Source organism: Zonotrichia albicollis, chromosome 23 (assembly GCF_047830755.1).
Source record: "Zonotrichia albicollis isolate bZonAlb1 chromosome 23, bZonAlb1.hap1, whole genome shotgun sequence".
Classification (NCBI taxonomy): Eukaryota; Metazoa; Chordata; class Aves; order Passeriformes; family Passerellidae; genus Zonotrichia; species Zonotrichia albicollis.
Window position 1 is genome coordinate 2,643,766 of NC_133841.1, and position 20,763 is coordinate 2,664,528.

The following is a 20,763-nucleotide window of genomic DNA, read 5'->3' on the forward strand; positions in this document are numbered from 1 at the left end:
AGGCCACAGTGATGTCCCTCTATGCCAGGGGCCAGCCCTGATGCATTTGTGACACTCCCAGCTCAGTTTTGGGAGCAGTCTGGGGTTTGGGAGCAGCCCTGGCCCTCCCCATGCCAAGCTTGGGGGGATCAGGGGTGTTCCTGCCACTGCGCAGGGATGGGACCTGTTTATTTTCTTTTTGTCCGTATTTTTTTTTCCAGCAGCTGCCGGGTGAGCCCTGTGTCCGCCGCCCACAACAGGAACTGGGGGGCACCGGGGGCACCGGGGCACGGCCCAGCCCGGCCCGGCGAGGGCCGAGACCCCTCTGGGGCCGGGAGATCCGCTCTCCCCGCCGGGCTGTCCCCGGCCACAGCTGATCCCAGCCGGGTCACACGGTGAGGTCCCCCCGCGGGTGGGGTCCCTCCGCAGCCCCCCCGGGCGCCGGGCCCCGCTCCTGCGGGCGGCGGCAGCAGCCGGGCCGGGCCGGGGGCCCCTTGCGCAGGAGGTGGGCGAGCTCGGCCAGGCTGAGCAGCGCCGACACCAGCCCCACCACGAAGTAGAAGTGGATGAAGACGGTTTTCTCGGTGGGCCGGGAGACGAAGCAGTCGACGCGGTGCGGGCAGGGCCGGCGGCGGCACACGAAGAGCGGCTGCACCCTGAAGCCGTAGAGCAGCGCCTGGCCCAGCAGGAAGCCCAGCTCGGCGGCGATCCGAGCCACCACGCTGCCCACGTAGAAGGGCTGGAGGCGGCGGGCGCGCTGGCCCGGAGCTCCCCCGCGGCCCGGCTTGGCCGCCTGGTGCACGGCGAAGATGACGAAGAGAGCGGCGGGCGCCGAGAGCACGACGACGTGAAAGACGAGGAAGCGATAGTGGGAGATGGGGAAGGCGGCGTCGTAGCACACGGGTTTGCAGCCCGGCTGCTGCGTGTTACACACGAACTCCTCCTGCTCGTCCTCGAAGACGTCGCTGCCCACGGTGGCCAGGACCAGGATGCGGAACAGGAGCATCACCACCAGCCAGAAGCGGCCCACCATGGGCGAGTGCTCCTGCACGGCGTCCAGCAGCGAGCTCAGGAAGCCCCACTCGCCCATGGCCGCGCTGCGGGAGCGGGGTCAGCGCTGGGGGGACGCGGTGACCGCCGGGTCGGACCCTGGTGGCAGCGCGGCCCCTCCAGCTCTCCATCCTCCCGCCATTCCCAAACGCACCACGGCGTGCCCGCTCCCCAGGCACTGCCAGGGGTGTCCCCAGGCACCTGCTGTGCCCAGGACTCGCTCCCCCAGGGATGGGTCCAGCAGAACCAGCAGGTTCCCCATCCCCGGTGCCTCTGCACAGCTCAGCCTGGCTGAGCTCTGGCCCCCCATAACAGCCCCGTACCTGCGTGGGCTGCGGTCCACGGTGTGCCAGCGCTGCTGGCAGCGGCTGTCCAGGGCCGTCCAGGACTGTCCGGTCTCTTTGTCCAGCTGGGATGGGATAATGGTCCCACAGCCACGCCTGGAGTCCTTTTAAAGGGACAGAGCGCCCGCAGGGGCGCCTGGAGGGAGGGAAGGGCTCAGCGCTGCCGGTGGGGCTCAAGGACAAAAGCTGCCCTGCCCAGGTTGAGAGAGGAGTGGTGGCCACCTCAGTGCAGAAATGCCCCCAAACTTTGTCCTTCCCAAACCCACAGGGCCTTTGGGTCGCCAGGCTACAGCACTGGACCCCAAAAGATCCCCCCATCACCCCCTGCTGCATCAGAGCCTGGGTACACCCATGCCCTGCAGTGCCAGGGGGATGCTCACAGCTGGCACCATCCCTTTCTGCCCCAGGACGCTGTGCCAGGGCTGTTGGGGGTCCCACGGATCTTCCCAGGTTGTCCCTAACCTCCAGCACGTGTAGACTAATCCCTACAAAATCCTGTGTGGCACAGCCAAGGCTCCTGCCAGCATTTGGTGAGCCCTCAAATCCCCTTTTCAGTAATGGGAGCAGAGCCTAGGGCAGCACAGGTCACCCTCAGATCCCCCGCATGCAATGCCCAGGGTGGGTAAGTGCCTGATGCCCCAGAGCCCAGCTCCCATCCAAAGTTTTGGGATGGGACACTCCTGGTATGGACTCTGTGTTCCCAGAGCTCCCCATGCACCTGAGGGTGATGCCAGAGCTGAGAGCAGCCCCACAGCCCACCCGTGGCTCTGTCCTGGGTGTTGTGCAGCAGAGGAGCTGTAAATAGCCCGGCCCGTGCAGGGGACGCGCCGGAGACGCTCTCCAGAGCCAGTGGAAAATCTGACAGAGCTTTCCACACTTGACTGGGTTCCAGCAAAGCACCGATAGCACGGGGGGCCCTGGGCTTTCATGGAATGGTTTGGATGGGAGGGGAGCTTAGAGCTCATCCAGTCCCATCCCCTTCCACAGGCAGGGACACCTCCCACTAGAGCAGGTTGTTCCAGCCTGGCCTTGGACACTTCCAGGGATGGGGCAACCACAGCAGCTCCCCCCGTGCTGGGGACCACAGGGGTGTTCACAAGAATTCAGCTGGGGAGCCACAGTGGCCACAGCCAGTGGGGAAGTGGCCAAGCAGCCCAGCACCCCCAGAGCTTGTGCCAAGCCCTTGGCTCTGACACAGGGAGGGCTTAGCACAAGCTCTGCAGTTGTTATTTCCCAAAAAACCCATGGTGAAGTGAAAAAAAATAAGTACAAACACTTTTATTAGACAAATACATCAACAAACAAACTCGGGACAAGAACAAACACAGAAATATTTACATAGTGAAGGAATAGTGCTGGAAGAATGACTCCAGCTCACCTGTTGGGTGGTAGCATTAAAAATTAATGTGTTTTAGTACTATAAGGTATTTTAAGAGCAATGTATAAATTTTAAAGGATTTTGCATGTTCTAAAATCAACTTTAACACTAAAATGACCACAAAGTGTCAAATAATGGGGAAGAGGGAAGTGTGGCAGCACTTGCTGGGCACGTGGCTCCAGTGTTCACCCAAAAGGGGATGTTCCTGCTTAAACAAATCTAACTTATTTAAGACCAAAGAAAAAACGAGCTGTGTTCACCAGTAATGAACAGTTTTGGAGTGGTTCACATTTGGTGAAGATTTCCTAGGCTGAGATGGTCTTTGGTGGGAGCTCTGGAGCGCTGCTGAAGGCTTGTTGTGGATCTGGAGTTAAAAATCTTCCTAAAAACTCAAAATAGATCATCCTCAGAGGACTCCTCCAGGTACTGGACGGGTTTTTTGGCACGGCCAGGCCTGGCACGGGGCTGAGGTGCAGGGCTTTCATCACCAGAGTCAATGGTGAAGGTGTCTTCCTGTACCTTGGATTTCTGGAGGGAAAGCAGGAGAGGAATCATGGATGTGAGCACCCTCAGGGAATGTGATGAGCACCACTTGGGGACAGTGGGTGTTTGGGGTGGTGGGAGCAGACCAAGGGGTGTCTGACCCTTATGGGGGAAAGGTTCTTATCCCAGAGGGGGCTCAGGCACTGCCCAGGCTCCCCAGGCAATGCTCACAGCCCCAAGGCTGACACAGCTCCAGCAGGGCTTGGACAACACTCAGGCACAGGGTGGGATTGTTGGGGTGCAGGGCTGGGAGTTGGACTCTATGATCCTTGTGGGTCACTTCCAGCTCAGAATATTCCATGATTCTACAACCCTCCTCTTCCCCATTCCCCACACCCAGGTAGAGGTTTGACCTCCACCAGCTTTTCCTGACAGAAGAACCCACCCCACGCTCTGAGGTTCCCTCGTTGCACAAACCTTTGATACAACAGATTTGGCAGGCTTGGAGCCAAAATCCGAATCAGAATCCGAATCCAAAGAGCTTTGCTGCCTCTTCACAGCCTTCCTCCCCTTGGCGTTGTCACCCTCACCACGCAGAGGTCCCTCCTTGGCTGCTGGCTTGGCTTTGGGTGCAGCCTTTTTCTTGGCCAGGATATCCATGATGGAGGGCTGGTTGTCTGGAACAGAGCACGGTGTTAAACCCCTGTTTCACTCCTCTCTCCTTCCCAGTTTGGGAATTACTTCCAACAGAAACAGGCTCCGTGCTGCCGCGGGGTCAGCGCGCAGGTCGGCTCCGTTTGAAGCTGGGTTTTCTAGAAAGATCTCTCTTCCACAGATGGTGAGGAATGAGGTTGTTTATCTGCTCAGTTCCGCTACATTTAGAGGATCAAATGAAAGCGTCCCCAAAGCAATTTACAGACTATTTCAGATTGAAAAGTCCTGATCTCTCACGGCTCCATAACCCATCTCAGACCTTCAAAATCCTGCACAGCAAGGAAGGAATTTCCCAAACACTCAACTCATTCCTTCTTACCTATATTTTCACTTTTTAAAAGAGCATCTTGAAGCACAGCTCATTTCAGGCTATTTCTGAGTGATAACATGCCTTCTCAATTTAGGAGTGCAAGTAACACTATTTTCCTGCTGGGATCAACACAGAGTTGATTCCATTTGGAATATACAAAACAGTGTCAAAGTCTGGGGTTTAAAAATCCCTGAGTCAAATGCTGGAGATGGATGAGATGGATCCAGCACTGAATAGATCAAACTACCCCCAAAAGCTTGCCTGCTTTCTTCCCAAAAAGACACGAAGTAGGACATTGACTGCAAGACACAAATTCCACTCGGATTATCCCTGCCAAGTATTACATAGCACTGTAGGAAGCATTCACTTTTCCTGTTCCCAAACTAAAATTCCCTCCCTCCTAGCATGTCCAACATGAACTAGAACACGATATGTTTGGAAACAGACCTCAAACATGACAACCAGAGAACCTCTGCCACAAACCTCAGATCTTTGCTGAAATGCAAACTCCATTTGCCCAGGCCCTGGAACGCCAAGCGAAATCACTGGGACTGTTTCCCACAGGAATTATAATTGTTCTCAAAAACTGATGTTGCTGAGCTGCCCTTACCCTTGGTGGCTCCAGCTTTCTTGGCTGCTACAGGTTTTTTGGGCACAGCCTTGGTGCTTGGAGCTGGGACGGATGGAGCTTCAGGAGCCTGGCTCACCTTGTCCTCAGGGACATCTTGGGCTGGAATGGGATAAGGAAAGCAGAAAGTCAGCCTGAAACAGCCAAATTATCCCCTCTGCTCTCCCCTGTGCACTGCTGAGGGATTACAGAGCAATCCACGTGGTTTAAGAGGTCTCACACTCACCAGGAACAGCACTTGGCACTGCCTTTTGCTTGGGAGCTTTTGCTACTTTTTCAGTGGTTTCCCTGGAAAACAAAACCCCAAGTTTTTAATTCAGTTTATGAGGCACTAAATAGGGGAATAAAAAAAAAAAAAGCTTTTAACTTCTGTGTAGCGTTAAGCACAATTTCCAGTGATTATGGAAAAATACTCACTTGGGAGCAGGTTTGGGCTTGGGAGGAGCCTTTTTCTTAGAGTTTGTGTCTGATTCTGAGTTGCCTTCACTGTCACCCTGGAATTCAGGGTCCTCATCTGAGCTGGAGTGATTTGAGTCCGAAATGACCATGGGCTTGACTTTGGCTGATGGAAGAACACAGATGTGTTATTTTACACATTTGGCAATATGCAGCTCTGTTTATTTTTCAATATTTTAGCTACAGTTATTAAAAAATAAAGATCTGAATAAAAACAAGCAGATGCTGAGTCTGCCAGGGAGAAGACTCCAAATGACAAGTGTGTTCTGTCATTTGGAGTCTTCCAACCTCACCCACAACACATTTCATGTGCCAAGACAGTTGTGTAATTAAACCAAATAGCCATATTTCTCTAGTTGCCCATTTCTGCTTTTCCTTGAAAATGTGCACAAACGGTAGAAATGTTTAATAGTTTCAGACAGTAAAATAAAGAAGGCTTTTAAAGATGATTTCTAAATGTGATCTGAGGCTCTGGGAGGTCCTTATATAGTCTCCACAAGGAGGACCATCCTTCTCCTGCATCCACGTCCTCACTCACCTGCTGCCTGGCGAACCACTCGCTCTCTTTGAGGAGGTGCTTCAAAGTCAGACTCTGAATCAGACCCTGAGTCAGACCAAGGGTTTCGTTTCTTGGTTTTCTTTAATGGCTTGAAAGGCAGAGTGGCCTGTCTCTTAGCTCCTGAAAAATATTGGGAGGCAGGATGAACCAGCAAACTTCAGCAGTTCAAGTTCAGCTTAGAAATACACTGGAGTCAGAGGATTCTGGCTTAAACAAAGAGAAATAGGAATCTATCCTGCTTGACTGTTATCCAGGATCACTTTCTCACCCAGTTTTTCCAAAATTACTGATCCTAGGTGTTGCTCACCACCCTCAGGAAGAGGTCAGATAACCAAACTGACAACCCTTTCCCTCTTTTCCTTGGAGGAAATAACATCAAAGCATTTACCTTGCTCAGTCTTCAGCTTCTGTGCTAATCTCTTCTTCAGGCCTGCAGTCTCCTTCTCTCCGGATGTGTTTTCATCCTGATTCTCATCAAATTCAGTTTTTTCACTCTGCAGATGCAAGCAGATACCAAACAGTGAGTCAGCTCACAGAGAAGAGGCACATGGGGTAATGGAGGAAGGAGCTGCTTATTTTAGCCATGGAAAACTAGCGGTACAAGAAACCTAAATCTGTGAAATAAACTGTGTGTAGAATTGATTACAGACAGGATCTATAAATTGGACAGGATCTGCCCCAAAATCAGGTGACTTAAAAGGCAAAATCCAACAGGAACAAAAACACAAAAACAGGAACTCTGGCCCCACTCCTGAGCACTCTGGTCCTGCTGCTGTGTGCTGGCTCTGGGGGGATGGGGATGCAGGACAGGACAGGGTGGGATAAAAACAAAAGCAAGAATTATTTGGAAAAACTGTTGGGTGGAATCACATGGAGGAAAAGAGTGACCTGTGTGGCTTCCAGGGTCAAACAGGTGAAGGGATGGGTTATATCTCTCTGTTGGATATGGCTGAATGACACAATTTCAACTAGTCCTATAAAAACAGTTCAATCTTTTTTATCTCCTTGATACAGAGAACAAAGATGGCATTAAGTGGGTGAAAGCATTGCAGGATATGTAAAGGCTGTTCTGGAGAAGGGAATGTACTGGCTGTGCTTCCTGCCTGCTAGAGGGTTTATCAAATTCCCAAGACACCTGGAACAACCTTACTTGCATCCACCCCCCTTTCTGAGCTACCAGCCCATCCCTGGCAGTGCAATGTGCCAAAAATTTCCCTCTAAGCCACCTCCTGATATGTGAGTCTGCTTTCCTTCAGACTGAGATATCCCTACTCCCAGTGTTCCCCAAATCCTCAGGATTGGGTCCTGTCCCTCTCCTTGAACAACTGCTTCAATAGGACAAGTCCAGCTAACAAGGATTCCCATTTTTTAGGGCTGTATTGAAGAGGGTGTAAAGGAAGATGGAGCATTTGGAATGTTCCTTTTTACCTTTACTTTCTTCTTCGTTTTCTTCTCTGCCTCTGCCTTCATCTCAGCAGTGATGCGAGGAACAACCCTGATGCCATGAGGGGATGGCATTACTTCTGGCAGCTGGGCCTTCTTCACCTTTGCTTTCCCTCCTTTCACCTTCAGAGGTTTGCCAACAACCCCTGCACTCTCATCCTGTGCTTGCTTGGCCTCCACTACCTGCAGAGGGGAGCATAAAATAACACAAAAAATATACAATAGTCAATAAAGGGCTGGTGGATAAGATGAGGGAGTTGATTTTCTGCACTGAGCATTGACATACATCGAGCTCTTCAATGAAGGCAGCAAGGTCTTCCTTCCACAGGTCAGAGGGACTCTTCCTCTTAAGGTTTTCCAGCTCCTTTTCCTAAAGGGAATCACAGATAATCATCAATAACACATTTCAATCTACCAGCCAAAAATAACCTGTACAACACATAATATATTGCAAATATAATGTTTTTATAAGGAAAGAAAGGCACCTACTTTGTTATCCCTCTGCTTGCAGAGCTCATCTTTCTTCTCCTTGGTCAGATACCACAGGGGCATGTTCAGCAGGTAGTTGAAGTCTGGGCCAGAGGCTGCAGTTGATTCTTTGTCATTCTCTTCTTCCTCCTCCCCCTCCTCTTCATCCTAAATGTGGATTTGAAAGAAACACAGTCATCAAAAACCCTGACACACACGGCTACTGATCAAACACGGAAGCTCTGGGAATCCTGCTCTTTGAAAAGCAACTTGGGCCTCTCTAAGGATTACAAAGCCTCAGAGCCTGGGCCAGTTTGGGCATATTCAGAGGATGACTGAGGCATTACCTTGTTCTGAGCCTCCTTCCAAGCCTTCACTGGATCAGACTCGTACCCTCTCTGGATGAGAACTTGGATCAGCTCTTTCTTGGGTTTGTTTTCTGCAAACAGACATTTCAGGATTGTCACTCAATGCCCACTACCAGTGGCTGTTAGGCGATACAGATGATCTTTACAGTTTGGATCCTGTGGTTGTAGCTGCTCACCATCCTACAGAGCTCCAAACCAGCCTTTCCACATCACAGCTGGAACATGTGGAAGAGCCTGAACAACACCTGAAAAACTCCTATTTAGCAGGAGATTTCTCAGGGAAGCATTGCTCCTGTACCAGCCAAAACAGTGTTAATATTTTTCTTTGTTTCCATACATGCATTTCCCCTGTTTTAAGTAGTTTTTGAACTTGGGGAAAAAAAAGGTATGATGGTATAAGCATCATGTGGAGAAAGAAACTCTTGATAGCTTGGTATAGCTTGCACCTCATTAGACATCACCCAGGAAATTTATGCTCTAAGTGCTCAACCACTGGAAATGCTTCAGCTGGAATTTGCTCCTTTTTAAGGTATCAGAAACCATCAACCATGAGACACAAATACAAATGAAACCAGCTCTGGCAGCCTTGGAACTACTTATTACAAAAAAAAAAAAACCCAAGAAAATGAATTTCAGGGGAATTATTTCTCTTCCTGAGTTCAGTCAGACAGACTCGAGCTGCTGGGATTACTGGGCTGCCTTCAGACACAAACCACAAAGCATCTTATGACACGTTGTCTGGCCGTGAAGGCAGCGGAACACAGCCCGGCTTTTACACCGAGGGGGAAAAGTTGATTGAAAAATGTGAATGTTTGGAACAAAGATCTGCTTCTTTTTCTAGCTCATGATTCTCAGATGCTGCTGTTTGAGTATCATCGAAGTTTGAAACCCCCAGTCCGCTGAGAACGTGATTTGGAGTGTTTTTGCAGAGGTTTACAAGGATAATGGAGAGAGATACAGATTCTTAAAAATGCATTTAACAGCAAACATTGCCACTTTCTAAACCCACAAATAATTAACTCTTCCTCTACCAAGTCAGAAATAAATGGGAATTATTGCTAAACTATTAAAAAATTCTCTCAAAAATTCTCAAACACAGAGCAGGAAAGCTGCATAAGTATCCCATTGTCATTATTATGTGTATAATACACAGACCAAGGATACTCTGTGAAGCATTTTCCTCTTAGATGTCACAAGAACAGAGATAAGCCCTGGTGTGGTTTATAAAAACCAGCCTGGGGCTGAGGGGGTGCTGACAGAGCTCAAGAGATCACCCAGTTCTCCCAGTTCCAATGCCAGTCACCAAGAACAACATACCAATGACAATTTTGCCATCTATTTTCTCCAGGATGAAGCGAGCCTGGTTGCTCAGCTTTGCAGACTCAGCACCCAGCATCCCAATGAGCCATTCCTTCCTCAGATTGTAATATCGGAGCCGGAGTTCAAAGAACTCCTTAAGAATATCCTGGGGAGAGTCGTATTTCTTGAGAAAGCCGACATGGTCAAAAAGAACCTGGAGGGAAATGAAAGAACACAGGTGTTATGATGATAAAGCTGATTCCAAACCCACTGAAAGTTACCTGTAACACAGGTGTGATGGTACCACTGAATTATTAATTATTAACCAACAAATTATCAGATTTCAGTGTTGTTCTAGGAACTTCTTCAGTTTGTGAGCACAGCAGCAGAGACAATTTTAGAATTTCAGTGTTCTGGAATACAAGCAGTGGAGTTAAGGTTACTTGAATCTTAGAGCTCTGTGCAGGACAAACATCTCGCATCAAAGCTTCGCACATTGTCAGGAACCAGACGTTCAGTGCCCCTGCTGCTGGCTCACAGAGCTCTGCAAACTGTGATTTCAGATCATTTTGCCTCCTTCAGGCAAACCATCCACTCTGGACCCACTCCTAAGCCAGGCTCTTGACCTTTGAAAGCTGATTTAAAACCAGTAACAGCAGAAAAATCAAAGTGAATAGGTTACTGCCAAAGAGGATTTTTGTTTCACGCAATGACTGCAGCTGTCCACAGAGTCTGAGTTAAACCAAGAAATTCCTTCAGCAAAATCTGTCACGTACCATGGAGTTGCATGTTAAACTTGTTTGGAGTTTGAAGACCTTATGCAGCCCCACAGCTTCAGCTTCTGCTAGTTTATCTTCAGTCATCTTCACCACAAACCTCACCGTGGTGTCTGTGTGATATTCTTTGTAGTCTGTGATTAGAGGAGGGGTCTTCTCAGTTCCGTTCAGCATCGGCTCCAGAACCTGCTCCTTATATGTCTGAGGAAAAAAACAAAGTCAAATACAAAACCCACTACTCTTTAAAGAGCAAACTGTACATTCCCAGAGCAGATTCCCTGTTTATTACCTGTGTCCATGTTCTGACAGGCAGCTCAGTGATCTCGATGGTTGTAGAATCAAGGATGGACACTTCACCACTTATCACATACTGATTAGGCCCCAGCTCATCTATGGTGCCTTTGAAATTCTTGTAACTGGGAAGCTGAGGAGCAAAAACATTGGATTCAGCTTTGTGTGGATGCCTCTTTCTTTAAGCATGCCCATAAAATGCTCAATAAACTAACAAGCAAGATATTTGTTTTTTAATTATATTATTTACCATTGGCAGTGGCTCTTCTCCATCCATCAGCCGACGGATATTGTTAACAACTTCTCTGATATCAAAGTTGGGGATTTTACAGGCCCAGCCAGTGCCAATCCCTTCAGCCCCATTGACCAGCACCATTGGAATGATGGGCATGTACCACTCTGGCTCCACACGCTGGTTGTCATCATAGAGGAACCTCAGGATGTTGTCATCCATTGGTGGGAACACCAGGCGTGCCAGGGGACTGGAACAGAGAAGGGAATTTAAGCCCAAATTCTTGTTACAGAACATGACTGCCATGCAAAAAGGAACCTCCTTAATTTTTATTATCCCACCCAAATTTCTCCCTTTGGTTCTGCTTCCGTTTCCATATTCTCTGTGCTGATAGTCATGTTTTCATAATGGAATCTAGCACCTGAATCTCATTTCAATTGTTGCTACTCTGAGCATACAAGTATAGCCCAAAGTTTTAAAGGAAAAAAATCCAATTTGTTTTTCATTCTAATTGCTGTAAAACTGAGTGCTTTAGTACAGTAAGAACTTCAGAAATGCTGACCTGAGCATGGTGAAGATGTATCGAGGGCTGGCAGAGTCTTTGCCCCCGTGCAGCCTTGTGCCAAACTGACCAATGGGCTGGAGCAAGTTGAGGTTGTTGCTGCCCACAAAGTTCTGAGCCAAGTTAATGATGGTCATCATCAGTGCAGCCTGCAATAAAGGAGGTGCAAAGCTGTGCAATGCAGAATGGCTCAGGGGATGGACAAAGTAAGGCAACATTCACACCAAGAACTCAACTGATACAGATGATAAATTCAATTGATGAAATACTAGAGGGAAGCTCAAGGGAAATGCATCCCAAGACCATCTGAAATGTTCTAGTGACCCATGTCTGTATCTGTTGCTGTCTACCTGCTCTGAAACCTCCAGTAAAAAATTCTGTCAGTCTCCACAGAGAACCTTGTAGTAGTGCTTAACTTTTCCTGACCCAAGCAGAAATGTTATTAACATTTGCCTAAGTCCATCACAAAATAAGTTTTGGGTTTTCTTGTTCCAGTTTTTGAATGAACTATGCTCCCATGAAGTCCAGGCAGGAGAGGCAGAGTGACCAAAGTTAGATTAAATCAATACTGAAGAATTAATTGTGGAAACAGCTAAACAGCAGCTTCCCTTTGGTGTGCACACTCAAACATCTAATTCTGCTTTAGGGGCATTGTAACTCACACCAACAGAAGGGCTTTTTGCCTTTTAAAGTGTTTGGCAAACCCAGGCAGCTTCTTACCTCACCATGATGGTATGAGGACATCTCAGCTACAGAACCAGCCAGCTGAGCAACCTTCACCTCCCGCTTATCGTTCCGTTTGAAACAGGTGAACAAAACCTTCCTCTGGCCTGGCTTCAAACCTGTGTGAAAACAGAAACGACCTTGTGGTAAGAACATGTGATGTGATGCACTTGGCTCTCCAGAGATGCAAGAACTACTTAAAGATTCTGTACCAGCTGAGTAAGGCACTGGCAATAATATACTACAAAATGGACAGGATATTTCATCCACTGATGAAAAAACTCTTAGCAGAAAACAGACTTCAGGATGCTGACCCTGACACCTCAGCAGGTTCTCTGGCTCTGATGGGACATCAAACACCCATTTCCTCAGTTCTGGGGATACACCATGCAGAATCATGACTTAGAAATCACTTACCATCAACCAGTGATGGGATTGATCTCTCATTATCTGAGTTTGAGAACAGCACTAACTCCTTGTTGATGAAGTCATTGTATGTCAGGTAATCAGTGTTTTTCCCATACAGGTATTCCTAACAAAAAAAAAAAAACAAAGGAGATTGCCTTAATTTTAACAGGGCCTAATAATTTTCTTGGTTAGTTTCACTGAAATGGGAACTCCTTGTAAGACCAGCTAAATACAGTTCAAGTGATGACACTCTTAGCATGGCAAAGGGAAACACTTCCCAGGATGCATTATTTCCACCATTTTGATGGAAATAACGACTTCATTTGCCTCTGCTTGTGTTATCATTTTCCTTTTGATACAGCAACTTGAAAGATGAGAGTTAAAAATGAAGTTGACAGTTGGATAATTGACAATGAAGCTACACTGATAAGATGAGAGAAGAAGCTGCTCTGCAAAATCCTGACACATTTTTAACGTCCTCTAATCCGGACCTGACTCACTGAGTGAGCTGTGTGCAGCTCTGGTGTGCTGGGATGAAGCTGAGAACAGCCCCAGGCAGAGACTGGAAACCAGTTTCCTTATAAACATAAACCTTTTACCTCTGGTAGACCGTGCAGCTTCCGTTGTCTTCTATCCTCCATGAAATTAGTCAGCCACTCCTTTCGCTCTTCTATCTTCTTCTTGCTAAAGGCCTGCATGTTGCAAAATGAAAAATAACTCAATTCCAGAACATTCTGTGGCTGTGCACTATTGGATCACTTGAGAAGAAGGAAGAGCTTACCCAGAACAACATGCTAAACAGGCTGATTTAAGAGCCTGAGAAACGCAGTAAAAGGGTTCTGTAGCTAAACATATTAAGAGCATAATTTCCACCACTCTGTAGAAGACAGAGTAGTTAGGTTTAAATTTATAGATTTTTAATATAATAACAGATGACTAAAGCAGATTTGAGGGGAAATTAATATTTTTGGGGAAAATTTTGATTTTTTGGCATTGCCTAACAACTCTGAATATTTAAGAATCAAAGACCAGCTAAGGTGAAGTTCACAGAAACAAGAACTATTTTAATCCACTGCTTTGCACTGGGGGAGAGAGATCTAACGTGGAGAAAACTGCAGCAGAGCACACAGAAAAATGTTGAAGGAATATTTACTATTGTGTCTGAAAATGTCAATTGGTTTGTAGTGATCAGTTTGTTCCAAGCTATATTTAAAGCCCATCACTAAAAGGGTACTCTTGCCCTCAGGTTGAGGGGCAGATTCACCGCTCCTGGTTCAACTAAAGCTGTAGCCTTGGTAACACAGAGATTGTCTCCAGCCCAAAGGCCTCCAAGAGCATTTTAAGAGAAAACACAGAGCACTCTACAAGGTGAAATACCAAAGGTAGCAAGCCAGCAATTAAATCAAGTGTTAGTTACCAGGGTGATCGCAGCATCATCTTCAGGCCCAGAATATTTGAAGCCAATTCGGTGTTTTGCCATATCTGCAAAGTATTCTTTGGCCTCCTTTGATGTGCTGGTACCCAAACCTGCAGGGACAGAAAAGGTAATCCTAATGACTTTTTGCCTAAATTAATTCAAAGAAATATTTTGCTATACCCAGTTTTTGTGATGCATCATATGAACATAGAGCGTGAAGATGACTTGCTGAAAATTTAAGTTACTTCAAAACAAGATGTATCACAGAAGTCACAAAAATTACAACTAAATGAGAAGTAGCATGTAATAGTTTGGATTTTGTCTGTAACTCCTGTAAATATCTGAAATCTAATTGGAATATCATAGGAGGGAAGAGACTTGGAGGACACCCAGACCAAATCCTTTCTGCAAAGCTGATTTGACTGCATCAAATCATCAATGCTTGGATCAGTTTCCCCATATTAAGTTTTACAAACCTTTGTAGTACTTGATTTTCCATGAGTTGTAGTTCTGTGTATTGGCTTTCCATTCTTCAAACTCAGGAATGCTGTAGAATGCAATTTCTTCTTTGTTTTTAAAAGCCTACAATGGGTAAACATTTTAACTGTGAAATGAAAGGCATTTTTGGGCAATGGATCCTCAGTCATCCACCTCATCCTCCCCCAGCCCTCACCTTTATGATGGGAGTAATGAATTCCTCCAGAAAATTGTGTCTTAGAAGAGATGGCCAGTTGTGATGGATGAAGTTAATCAGCAAACCTTTGATGTGTGATCCATCCTGATCCTGAATTTTAAAATAAAAAAACAAACCATATTTTATCATGGAATGATGGAAATGACAATTGTTGGCTTAACAGTAAATTACTCTGGAATTCCAGTTAACTGACCCTATTCACTTTCACCTCTAAAAATTAACACCGTGTGTTAATTGCTCAAAATTAAGAAAAAGTATTCTTGGTGAAAAAAGGTGTCAAGGACTGGTCAAAGACTTTGAATCAGCAGAATGAAGAGACAGTGTTTGGCTGATTGATGTAACTCAGCATTTTACTTTTTTTGTGGCCGAAAAGACATTTTCACCCAAAAAATGTAAAATGGGAAAAAGAAACACAGAGAATTAGATACAACAATAGCAGCACTTAAGTAAAGAGATAGGAAGAAAATATTTGTCTAAGTGCTAATTGTTATCCTCTCCCAACTTTCAATTTTAATGAACCTAACCTGATCTGTCATGATCATAATCTTTCCATAGCGAAGACTTTTTAAAGATTCTTGATCTTCATAGTTCTTTTTATACTGCAAACCCACAATCTTGATGATGTTGTTGATTTCAGCATTTTCCATAATCTGAAAGAGATCACACAGAATGAAAACTTGTCCTTCAAACTCAAAATGTAGCTCAAGAAAGTATAAAGTTATCCATAAATTAATTATTAGCTGAGTTCTGTCCTGCTGGGGTTTTTTTTGCTGTTTAGAAATGTATAATTTCTAATGGTTAAATTACTCTAGATAATTCAAACCATTTCCCAATGCACAACATGAATATTATCCCCTCAGGCAAATCACTGAACAGGACTTAATCAATATTCCTACTTAACCAGTGAGGCAGCCTCAAGCTGAGGGAAGTGTTTTAGGCACTGCTCCTTGGAGTTCCAGTGCTCCAGGTGCAGCTGCTCCAACTCACTGCACAAATCACAAATCACAAATCACACCACACCTTCCAGCACGTAACTGTAACCATTTTCCAACCCACCTGCTTGTGAGAAGCTTCCCTGACATTGAGGATTTTCCCACGAAGAGGAAACACTCCATATTTGTCTCTACCAACCACTCCCAGACCAGAGACAGCCAGAGTTTTGGCTGAGTCTCCCTCAGTCAGGATCAGTGTACAATCTAAAGAATTCTTGCTGCCTAAAAAAGAAGAAAATTGAGTCAGTTTTCTACTTAAGAAATGAAATCCAAGGCTGCACATTCACGACTGAACAAGTATAAATAAGCTTTTAAGGCAGGTTTTTTGGCAGTGCACACAGTAAGTGGGGATAATCATAGTAAATGGGACTGCAAAATAGGAGTAAAACTATAATGACAGGTTTTCTCTTCTCACTTCTCCTTAGGAGACAAATCTTTTGTTCAAGGAACAAGTTTTAACTGTTTTTCAATGAACTGGTTACAAAGGATGTCAAACACTTACCAGCATCGTTGGCATCATCCAGTTTAGGAACACCCTTAATCTTGGAGTGTTTCACAGCTGAACATTTCTTATTCAGCTGGTTCTGAGCTTTAAATTTTACCCAATTTAGGATACTTTCAACAATGCCACAGCCAACTGCCTGCAACACAAAACCCAATCCAAAGTTGTGGGAAAAGCCTCAGCAGTGACAGAAACTTTTGTTATGTATTTTTTACAGACATCTTGACTGCCCATGTGTGTAAAGACTTACACCCTTGATGAATTTTTCACTCAGTTTACAGGTAGAGCCAAAGTTCTTTGCTTGCAGAGTCATGTTCTCCTTAGTCTGAGAGTCAAAGGTTGGATTTTCAATTAAGGCATTCACAAAAATCCACATGTGGTTCTTCACCTGTAGTTAAATACAACAAGGATCACACACTGTACAGTGAGGGAACACTCAGCACTGTAGGGTTTGGAATTTTCATAGATATTTTGTTAATTTTGAACAGCTAATGAACATTCATGAAGTGTTAGATGATTTGAGATGTCAAGAATTGGCATCTCTCCACCTCAATAGGTGTTATCTAACAGATAGTGTCCACCTCAATAGGTGTTATCTAACAGATAGTGAGGTTTAGTGCATCTACACTGACTTGCAAAGGGAAGTTAATTGGCTTAAACTGGACAATATGAGATTTCTATAATTAGCAATCTTCTATATACTGTCTGCACAACGAAAATGTGTTATTAATTAATGCAGTTATGTATTAAGCTGAAGTTACAATTTGCACAATTAAAATGTGTTATTAATTAATGCAGCTATGCATTAAGCTGAAGTTACAATTTGCAGTAATGCTCAAGTTGTGCTTCCCACCTGGAAAATTCTGACACTGTACCTGGAAAGGCTTCACTCCAACTCCGTTTTTGTTCTTCTTTTTCACAACATCAATGATTTTTGTCACGAGCTGGTCAGCCACATAATCAACGTGTCTGCCACCCTGAGGAGAATGGGACAAGGACCTGAGACTGAGGGCACTGAACCCACAAAAATATAAATATCTATTTAAAACTTTAAGCACATTCTTTGCAACATTATTTTTCACTAACATATGTACACTTACTAATAACCAAGAATATTCATGTTGAAGAACATGGCACAAGTTTAATTAAACACACTAAGGGTTTACCTTTGTGGTGGCAATGCTGTTAACAAAGCTGACTTGCTGGAAGCCTTTTTCACTCAAAGTCAAGCACACTTCCCATCTGGAATTGACTTCCTCATGGATAACTTTAAGTGCATTCCCAGTTTCATCGACCTTATCCTTCAGATAAAGATCCACATAGCTGCGGAATCCTTTCACCTGCACGCAGATGAGAGCAGACAACTGGTTGATAATAGCTCCTAGAAATACTTAATTCACATCCTCCTGCAAAAAATCCCTCCTGCGTGTGTTCCTTTGTTCTGTGTGATGACAGGAATGGCCTCAAAAGAATCTCACTGGGTAAATGGCAAGGAAAAAACCCCAAATATTTGTGTTTCTTTTCAATGCTCACTTACAGGAAGCCTCTGTCCATTCAGGAAAACTTTGACATCCTTTGTGGATCCAGCAATATCATAAGCTCTTCGAGACATCAGTGCTACAATGTCCTTATCCAGAACAGTCATTTTGAATTTGGACAGATCAGGTTGGAAAGTGACACAGGTGTAATCCTCTCCATCAAAGTGTTTCAGCTTCATTTCTCCAGCCTTTCCCATGTTGTCTGTCCAGGTCTGAGGAAAGGAGCTTTGGTGAGTTGCAAGTCAAACACACACACATAACTACCTTAGTTTTTAAAAGCAGCGAGATGTGTTTTAGATATCTTTAAATTAAACAAAAACTCTGGTTAAAAACCAGATTCTCATGTTGTCTGCTAATTTCATTGTTCCTTTGAATTACATTTTGTGGGTCAAATTTCCTTTAATCACACTGAACTAGTTTTGAAACAAAACCTGAGGGTCTCATTTGAAAACCTCAGGTATAAACTCCTTGGAAAGAAAAGTGCTCCTACCTGCTTGAATAACTTCTTGTATTCACGACATCCAGTTTCCACAGTAAATTTTGTGCTGAATATGTTGCACAGTTTGGCTCCATAACCATTTCTCCCCCCTGGAATTAGAAGGAACACAGATTTGTGTTATTCTCTTTGTCCAAAGCCATCTAAAAGAATGCAAGGCTAACTGGAGTTTGTCAATGTCCACCCAATCCAAAGACAACTGTCAACAAGCAACAATATTCAACAAGCTCAGTATGCAACTACAAATTTTGATTTAATTAGGGTTTAAGAGAATATTCAAAGACAAGTTTCCCAGGTTTGCACTGTTGTTATGATTAAACAGAGCACAGAGACTTCTCTGATAGATTCAGAATGTGATTTTCATAGAATCACAGAATGGTTTAGGTTGGAAGGGACCTTAAAGCCCAGATTGCTTCAAGCCCTGTCCAACCTGGCCTTGGACACTTCCCAGGGATGGGGCAGCCACAGCTTCTCTGGGCAACCTGTGCCTCACCACACTCACAGAGAGGGATTTCTTCCATATATCTCACCTAAATTTCCCCTTTTTCAGTTTTCATGCTGCATCAAGCACCCCCTTCCCGCCCTGTCTAGCTCAGGTCACACACTTGGAGCTGCTCAGAGATATTGTTGCACATCTGAGCCTTCCTCACCTGTGACTTTCTTCTCATTGTCATCGTAGTTGCTGGATGTCAGCAGCTGTCCAAAGATCAGAGCAGGCACATAGACCTTCTCCACTTTGTGTTCAACAACTGGGATGCCTTTCCCATTGTTCCACACACTGATTGTGTTATTCTCTCTGGGGAGGGAAAGAAAAGTCTGTTTTTAAGGCTGCAAATGGCTGAGATAAGAAAGAAGTCACCAAAAGGCTCTGGGGAAAGGCACAGTTTCACCAGGAACAAATCTGTGCTCAGCAAGTGCAGCAGCTGCCAGCAGAGGGGGGACAGGCAACACAGAAATGCCCAGATCTGCACATGCTGCCTCTGAAATGGACCCACACACCAAACCCTGTCTGTGCTCAATCAAGATAAACAGGGAGAGGAAGAGGAAAACCACAGCAACAAAAGAGCTGTTTCCCCAGTCAGCCCTCTGTGAGAGACCAGGGCACTAAGCAGAGAGAAAGCTTTCACTGCTGGTGAATTAAATTTGGGCTATCTCGGATCAGCCCCACAGCCCTGCAGTGCCACCTCAGCTTTGCAGAACAGCTGGAGGCAACCAAAAACAATGAAACCAAACTTACACATCAATTGTGACTTTAATGCACGACATGTTTTTATCCCTCTGCTTGTTGTCTGCAGCATTGACTAGAAAGGAAAGAGAATATTGTTTTTTTATTACATTCTCAATCAAGGGAAAACTATGAACTATGCAGTGTTCCAGTAGAATGAACACAAAAACTCACTACAGTGTTACTAATAATCACCTCAGCATGAAAATATGTTGCAAATTACCAAGAGGAGTACAAGTTATCATGGAATTATGAAGGTTGGAAATGACCTCTGAATTCCTCCAGTACAACCATTGACATAAAAGGGAGAATTTTGGGCAGAACGAAATCAAGTTTGTAATTGGAGTTTTGAAATTTTTCTTTTCGTTTGTTTCCCATGAATGGTTTGCTATTAAGCAGTGCTAATAATTTCTTGATAATTTATGTTTAGCTCCAGTTTCTTCCATTCAACCCCCGTTAATAACCCATCACTCACTGACTCAATGGATCTGTCAGCTTACCCAGAATCTCATCAAAGATTTTGTACAAGCCAGGCACAAAGGTCACATCTCTGCAGTTGAGGCCAATGCCTTCATCATAAACCCACATTTGCTGAAAAAAAAAAATAAAAAAGAAGAAGGAATTTGTAAGTGCCCAGGTCCAGCCCCTCTTTTGTGCCATTTGTGATAGATAAGCAGATGTTTTGTGCTTTGTAAACAGCTGCTAAAGAATCCCCGCCTGCCCCGAGTTGCTGGGGGGGCTCAGCCCTGCTCCTACCTGGGTGACGAGCTCCACGGAGCCGATGTAGGTGTCTGGCCGGAGCAGGATGTGCTCCAGCTGCGTCTTCTTCTGGTAGATGTGCTCCACCGAGAGCTTCTTGGGGCCATCGGGCTTGCCCACCACGATGTTCTCGTTGGCGGGCTGTGAGAGGACAGGCGGCGGTGAGGGGAGCACAGGGGGAACACGAGGGGGCCAGGCCGGGGAATGGAAGAGAACCGCAATGGGAATCTGAGGGGAGTGAGGGCTGGGGAAAGACAGAGAGAGGAGCCCGGGGAGACCCTGAGGAGACCCAAGGGAGGCTGTGAAGGAACCCGGGGAGATGCTGAGGGGGAACTGGGGAGAACTTGCGGGTGCCCGAGACCCTGAGGGGACGGTGTGGCAGGGGATCACGAAGCCCCGCAGCGGTCGCAGGACGTACCCGGAGGGGCGACTGGGGCTGCGAGAGCTCCATGGCGGTGGCAGCGGTGGTGGCAGAGGCGATAGCGGCTGAGGCGGTGATGGCGGCTCCAACGTCCCCTTCAAACCTCCGCTCGTCCCGCCGAAACGCGCAGCCAATCCGCGCCCGCGACTCCCTGCGCCCTGCCAATCGCAGTGCTGGGGCGGGCACACGGCTAGCGCTCTGCCCGCCCTCTGACCAATAAGACGCCGCACCGCGCGTTCAAACCGGCC

General features: G+C 46.0%; 2 protein-coding genes across 2 annotated transcripts; both read right to left on the reverse strand.

Moving 5' to 3' along the window:
* Positions 1–367: 367 nt before the first annotated feature.
* GJD3 (gap junction protein delta 3) lies at positions 368–1,069 on the reverse strand. The gene has a single exon (XM_074557853.1). The coding sequence runs from the start codon at positions 1,067–1,069 to the stop codon at positions 368–370; it is 702 nt and encodes a 233-aa protein (XP_074413954.1).
* Positions 1,070–2,636: 1,567 nt separating this feature from the next.
* On the reverse strand, positions 2,637–20,627 carry TOP2A (DNA topoisomerase II alpha). Its single transcript, XM_074557750.1, has 35 exons — positions 20,513–20,627; positions 20,092–20,235; positions 19,836–19,926; positions 19,348–19,411; positions 18,761–18,906; positions 18,105–18,202; positions 17,614–17,826; positions 17,243–17,416; positions 16,952–17,053; positions 16,327–16,464; positions 16,077–16,215; positions 15,639–15,796; positions 15,107–15,232; positions 14,562–14,672; positions 14,365–14,470; positions 13,889–13,998; positions 13,071–13,163; positions 12,481–12,595; positions 12,061–12,182; positions 11,341–11,489; positions 10,797–11,028; positions 10,545–10,679; positions 10,256–10,456; positions 9,498–9,693; positions 8,160–8,251; positions 7,834–7,980; positions 7,631–7,714; positions 7,330–7,527; positions 6,290–6,395; positions 5,881–6,021; positions 5,304–5,448; positions 5,113–5,174; positions 4,869–4,988; positions 3,712–3,911; positions 2,637–3,279 (listed from the first exon to the last, which is right to left on the reverse strand). Exons 1-35 carry the CDS (start codon positions 20,543–20,545, stop codon positions 3,142–3,144), a joined length of 4,629 nt encoding a protein of 1,542 aa, XP_074413851.1. The 5' UTR covers positions 20,546–20,627; the 3' UTR covers positions 2,637–3,141.
* Positions 20,628–20,763: the final 136 nt, after the last annotated feature.

Coding starts and splice junctions, on each gene's coding strand:
- GJD3 (XM_074557853.1), bottom strand. CDS start 1,069: ATGGGCGAGTGGGGCTTCCTGAGCTCGCTGCTGGACGCCGTGCAGGAG.
- TOP2A (XM_074557750.1), bottom strand. CDS start 20,545: ATGGAGCTCTCGCAGCCCCAGTCGCCCCTCCGG. Junction 15,797..16,076: donor GGATGATGCCAACGATGCTG/GTAAGTGTTTGA, acceptor CTTCTTTTTTAG/GCAGCAAGAATTCTTTAGAT. Junction 11,490..12,060: donor CCTCATACCATCATGGTGAG/GTAAGAAGCTGC, acceptor CCTTTATTGCAG/GCTGCACTGATGATGACCAT.